General features: G+C 38.5%; 1 protein-coding gene across 1 annotated transcript; it reads right to left on the bottom strand.

The window, feature by feature from the left end:
• Positions 1 to 1,154: 1,154 nt before the first annotated feature.
• Positions 1,155 to 6,346, bottom strand: LOC311150461 (uncharacterized protein; the record flags this gene model as incomplete). Its single annotated transcript, XM_084187963.1, has 9 exons — positions 6,135 to 6,346; positions 4,621 to 4,761; positions 4,350 to 4,483; positions 3,795 to 3,931; positions 3,605 to 3,698; positions 3,389 to 3,488; positions 2,417 to 2,629; positions 1,630 to 1,757; positions 1,155 to 1,472 (listed from the first exon to the last, which is right to left on the bottom strand). The coding sequence occupies exons 1-9, from the start codon at positions 6,148 to 6,150 to the stop codon at positions 1,155 to 1,157; spliced, it is 1,281 nt and encodes a 426-aa protein (XP_084044089.1). The 5' UTR covers positions 6,151 to 6,346.
• Between the last annotated feature and the right edge of the window lie 220 nt (positions 6,347 to 6,566).

Here is a 6,566-nt window from a genome sequence, read left to right as displayed (position 1 = left end):
CGTGAATCACATCTTTCAATCTGGGAACTTTAAGTCCCTCTGTCTCGAGTACTTTAAGATCACTGACAAGTGGCTCAAGTATCAAATTAAAACCATAACGCTTGATGTCCTGCGCATGGAAAAGAGCACCCAAATGAATATTTATCAATGATGAATTAAAGATTGGGGGAAAATTCCTTAATGTAAAGTATATAGCACCTAATTTGTGTATACCCTTTTTAGACCCCAAGGGGTTTGCTGTTTCAAAGTCGTCATAAAATAGCTGGATCTGTATGGCATCTTTTTCTATAGAGAATAAGGGACTTTTTTTAAAATAGGCGGCATCTCTCAAGTCTGCATACACACCTTCCTTGGGCATGTGCCTGGGCTTGAACATGTCTGCAAGTTCTGGGTTTTGAAAAATGGCCTTTAGTGTTTCTAAAATAGGAATATATGCAAACTTGTCAGTTACAACGACCTGATCGTATGTCCCAGTTGTTTTGTTTCTTCTGCTGTCAAATCTTGTGCCAAGCACCTTTTCAACAGGTTCTACGATTCCCCATTTCTCTTTGAAGTGTTTATTTCGTTTAGCTTCTGAATTTAAGGGTGTGAAAGGGTTTTCCAACTTTTGCAAAGATTGTTCTATTCTGTTCTTATTTTCAGTTTCCTGTGGAGATAAGCACTGCAAAGCTGCATCTGTAGCTTGACTTTGAATCTCAAAAAACACTTCTTCCATGGAGGAAACAAAACTATTTACAGTAGATTGACTTAATCCAGCTGCTTTTAGTTGTGCAACAGCAGAGGCACACATATCTAGAGTGCTCCTGTTGGACTTTTTCAACAGAGTAGATGTGGCTACCTCGTGTTCATTAACTGTCCGTGACGTTGTAGCTGTCTCCTCTACATTAGTGGTCACTGCCTCTCCAATGCTGCTTAAATAAACATCAGGGTCAACCTGTTGGTCAATATACTCAGTGTGTTTTGTGTTTAAATGTTTCCTAAAACCAGAAAACGTACCAAACGCACAGCCACATCCAGTCTGAGCACATTTAAGCCGGAGATTTTTTCCAGGCAAGTAACCGTGAACTAATCGTAAATGCCTAACAAGCATATTTGAACTCGATAACTCAGCCTGACAAACAAAACACTTCATGTTCGAGGAGAAACTTCAAGCACTAATGAAGTAACCTCGCCCTGATTTCAGCAACACGAGGGCTCTCTTTGACCTTGCCAGCATCGATGCTGTACACTGTAGTTTGGATGAAAGTGTACATGTTGTGGAGCATGGTGTTGTAGGATGTGCCAAACACAAAATGTGCCTTAAATAGTTCGTCAAAAGCAACAAGAGAAGAGGTTGACCTGCAAGGTATGGCATTCTTGTCGATAATGATGAAGAACTGGTGGATTGCATTCTTCTTAACTCCAACAGCTAGGAGATAGGGCTGAGCGCTAGTAGTGATGGCATCGAGATGCTCTTGAATGTTTGTTCCGGTCTGCGAAGACAAATGAGGGAAAACTGTAGTTAATGGCCAAGTAGTTGTAGAATATGCAGAAAGAGCCAATACACTACTCTTATTGAATATGAATATTGAATGAATACTTGTAGCCTAATATTAGGTGTTCATACCACAAATTAGAAAAAATACAAACCTTCTTGAATACCACAAGATGTTTCTCTGCTTGGGATGCGGAAACCTTTCCTGGTCTCTTCCGACCCTGAGCGGAGGGTGGAATCAGGTGTATAAGCAGTAAAACCGATGACAGATCACTGTCCCAACCTGTAACAACACAAGTTCAATGTTAACACACTTCAGTTACGTTGTTTTCTTTACAAAAGACCCCCCAGACAGACAGCAGTTCTACATCACAAGAAGTTCTCTAACTAAAACATCCACAGGGCTGAGTCAAATCTCAAAAGTTTTGTTCAATATACTGCTACAGAACGTACTCGTAAATCTTTCACAGATCCAGCTTCTTAGTATTATGTTGATATTTAAATGTTTACACATAATGTTGATATTGCAATACAACACAAAAGGTAGGCTTACAAGCATCTTACCAAAGTCAACATCCAATTCAGTGCCATCCTCAGGAGGATCAGCTGCCAGCAAGAGTTCTTCAAGCTCACTTGTGGATGGAAGCTTTCTGCATTGTTTGATGATCTTTTTCTTGAACGTGACCGGCCACCTTTCCAGAAGCTTGCTTGAGGTATCCTCTCCGAACATTAGAACAAAATCCTGTTCAACCTGGAGTGGGGTGGTGTTGGTGACAATTTCAGTTATTTGACAGCCAATCAAATTGTATTGCGTGCTAGTTTAGCTAGCTAGTATCACTACAATGTCTTACAAAACAATTCACTTGTCATAGTATTTTCAAAATAACATAATTACCAAGCTTTTGACGTCTTTAAAACGTGGAAAATCAGACAGTATGTTGCTTGACTGCTGGGGGTCGAGGATCATTTTGCGGCGATACACAAACGTCAGTTCCATTTTCTTCTTGATTGTGTCTGCATCAGCAGAATGTTTCATCAGTGAGATTGCTTTGTTGCACTCATCATCAGTCAGGGCAGTCTCTGGAACAAACTGGGATTCTCGTCTGACAGTCGGTCCTCCAGACATGTCTTCACCAGTTGATCCTTTGGCTGATTCTACACAACACGGGAAAATTTCAATCATGTCAAAAGTTTTAGTAGCCTGGCTAACTTTTAAAGGAAGTACTCCACTGTAAAATATACTTTTTGAGCTGTAAACTAAATGATATGAATGATATGTTTGATGCTAGGGAGTGTGGCAAGCTGGTTTAGCCAAGGCCAAATGGGAAGAAGGCCAAATTACAGGTGTTGGCCATCTGAGGGGCAGAGGACAGCAAAGGGGGGGGGTGGTTACATGATATATATGAATGTATATGGAGCGTGATAAAAAGGTGACCTTGAAATTGTGGCGTTAATGGCGACGCAAGGAAAAAATTTGGGTGCACCTACATTTTGTGCTGGTGCACCTAAATAAAAAAGTTAGGCGCACAAGTGCAACCAAGACAAAAAGTTAGTGTGGAGCCCTGCATCAATGCTGGTGTTAATATTGACATTATTTCTTCACAATTTATGAAATCTGCAGTTTGTGGGTTGAAAAATGTATGAAAATGCCATCTACTGGTTTAAATCACCCTAAAGTTTGCAAGGCCAGTTTGCCAGGGGTTGCCTCGACCAGTCAGTGTCGAGGCAACCCCCCCTTATGTCACAGTCCTTTGTAGGTCTCTGATGCATATTTTCTTTAAATTTGCTAAGAGGGAGGGAGCTAGCAGAATTGAAGGATGTAGTTACACATTATACTATATGTCTGAGAAATAGTGCAACAAATGCAATTATTGATCTAGCAACTGTTTTGTTCCATACATTTTCCAGTATTACCTCCGAATGATGATCGCCTGTCTTTGGCGGTGCCTCTCTGAATAGTTTTAATCCTCCAGGCCAAGTACCCAGTTCCACTCTCGCCATCATAATAATGCTCCTTGAAGGATGAAAGGATAACAAAAATGGATACTTCATTGAAAACAACATGGTCTGGTAGGATTCAAAAACTTCCAATAGCATTTAACATTACAACTATTACTGTGTGCAACTCACATAGCCATTCTTAGAGAATGGGTCACTGAGGTACGGGAATAAGGTCACTATTCCTTTGGCATACATTTCTTTCACCTGTCTGGGTGGAGATGTACTGCAAAATTGAAGAAGAAAGGATTGTGCAGTCATATTCACTTAGATTCAGATTTAGATTTACAGATTGAGAACACAAGGACTATTAACAAATTACCCATTCTTTTCTGTCATGTCAGCTGCCAGCATGTTCACCATTTTGCGTCTTGTTTCATCCGTCAAGGACTTGGTTCGGTTGTATTCATTTATTATACGTTCCCCACCGGTTTTGTTGGTAAGAGCTGATTCCACCAACTTAAAACAAAATGCATAACAATTCTGCATGTTATGTCCACTGCAAATAAACTGGAAATAAACTAATATGATGTCAGAGGATGTCCCGATCCAATCTCAAAGATTGCAAGTGCTACAAAAATCCAATGAAAAAGCCAATAATGGTAAGAAACTCCCTCCAGACAGCGACAATAACTTGAATGTACTCGAAGTGTGCACTTTATTATCAATAAATAAATAAAAGTATCTGATCAGGACTCAATATCAGCAGATACTTTTTTTAATCGGATAGGGCGCTTAAAAAAACTTGATCGGGACATCCCTAATCAGGACTTCAAAAATGTTTTGAAACCATGTAATTTACAATGTATATTAATGTAATTTTAATTCTCTGAGAACAGATTCAAGAACAGAATTTAAAATGTCAGAATTGTCTTACTTGCTTGCCTTCTGTATCCAGCCTCTGGCGTTTTCTGGAGGGGCTATCTGAAATAATGACTGTATCCTCAGAGTCCAAGGTATCAAGGGATGATGGTTGGGATTGCTCAGAAGAGGCCACCATGGAGACAGATTCTAACCATGATTTTTAGAAGAAAAAGAATTATATATAGTTCCCTCATAATCTAAGACACTTATTTAATAGACACCATGAACTTCATAAAACAAAGAAATAACGTATTCATTAATTAGTCTAATTAACTGAAACAAACCTGAGTCATATTTGATGGTTAGCACCCCAGTTGAGGGATCCTTTATAATATCCTCAAAAACATCATCATCCAATTCAGTCCCTGAACTGTCAACAATTTTCACACCTTCTGTTACAGCTGGGACACCAAACTTTGCAAATGCTAGAAAAAACAGGGATAAAAGCTTGTGTAAACAAAAGTAAATCATTATTTATATAATAATTTCACTGTGTACACCTACCTTACCCTATAAAATAGGTTTTAAACAAACACTATTAAGTGATTAAAATGTTTTTTTTTGTAGCATCATAACTATACCTTAAGCAATGCATCCACAATTAAAGTGTAGTTACCAAGGGCAAAACAGAAGAAATTTAGACGTACAAAAATGGACCAGTTCCAAAAACCTGAGAACTTAACATGTCCCATCATTTTAGGAATATTCCAGTATATCAATTTTAAACAGCTAAATTCAGACAGTTATTACTAACATTGTCAAATTCTTACCTGCAATCAAAAAGTCTTTCAGATTTGGCTCAGTTATTCTGACAAATTTTTGGACATCTCCAAGTTTAGCTTTAAGCAGCATGCTCCCTGCAAATAGTATCAGTACAATTTCTCACAGTTAAAAAGTTGATGGTCTTATTTTAGCAGTATTTCCTCAAATATAAGAAAAAATATTGTTTCAAGCCACCAAAGTGCTGAGAAATGATCAGCACTTTTGCAGAAATGGCCAGTTAAATTGAAGTTACTGTCAAACACATTAAAAAGGATAACGTCTGATTTTCATCCTTGTAACATTAATGTTACCGCCTTGCCCGCACAATTACTGCAATTGTTGGGTCTTGGTATATTATAGAGTGTGGTCTAGACCTACTCTGTCTGTAAAGTGTCTTGAGATAACTCTTGTTATGATTTGACAATATAAATAACATTGAATTGAATAATGTTAGCTAAACGTTACACCATAAGTGTGTGCTAAGATAGTGCTTAAGTATTTTAACAGTACTGCTGCTGCTTTGAAACCCGAAAGTCATTTTGTATAATATCCAGGAAAAAAATAAAGGCACACCGCTTAAGCAGTGTCCAAGGTTAATGTCTACCCGCCGTTAACATAATAAATCCATGCCACCCGCACATAGTTAGCCAGTCAAGCTAACGTAGCTAACTGTAGCTAGTTTAGCCAACTCCCCTTAGTCTTTGCTATGTTCCTGTAATATCTGAACGTTAACAAGAAGTACACAATCCCCCCTCCACGTTGTATTAACATAACTTACAATAAATCGGGCTGACATTGTCTAGTTTGAACGTTATGTTCGTCAGTTAATGTTAATTAACGTTAGCTTAATACTGCTGGCACATGGACTGGACAGAAGTCAGTCACAACATGTTAACGTTAGCCTTTTTAAAATTCGACATTTTAAGACCTAAAACCAACTAGAGTGCACTGTTAGCAACGATATAAAGTAATTCTTAAATGCTGCTTCTGTTAAAATGACAAATAATGTGTGTATAGTCGCTTAGGAGAAACTTACCGCAGTCATTCCACATGAAGAAAATGGCGCCGTGAAAATGTGTGGTCCGTTTGAGACGAGTCGTAGGTGGGCGGAGCTTTCCAGAGTACGTCTGACACTGCGTCTTTTAACAACGTACTTTTTCACCAACACTGGGCGGTATCTTACTCCAACTGTTGTAGTAATAACTCTGTAAGAGTCAATGTACTTTGACACTGCATATTTAACACTATGGAATTTACTGTGTATGATGCTCATATAACATGAACTTGATACAATGTATTTATGGCTAGTATAGCTCAGCATGACGCTCAACCGCTCTGATCATTGAAGCCCATGCTCTCTCCTGCAAACCAAATTTAATGAATACACAAAGAAATAACATGAGGGTGATGGATCTAATAATCAACAAAAGAAGCCCTGTTTTACTCCTCGCCGTTCATAAAATGAATG

The sequence above is a fragment of the Coregonus lavaretus genome (genome assembly GCF_964263955.1).
Source record: "Coregonus lavaretus genome assembly, chromosome: 23".
Classification (NCBI taxonomy): Eukaryota; Metazoa; Chordata; class Actinopteri; order Salmoniformes; family Salmonidae; genus Coregonus; species Coregonus lavaretus.
The sequence above is the reverse complement of the archived record's forward strand: the minus strand, read 5'-3'. Positions and strand labels throughout refer to the sequence as shown.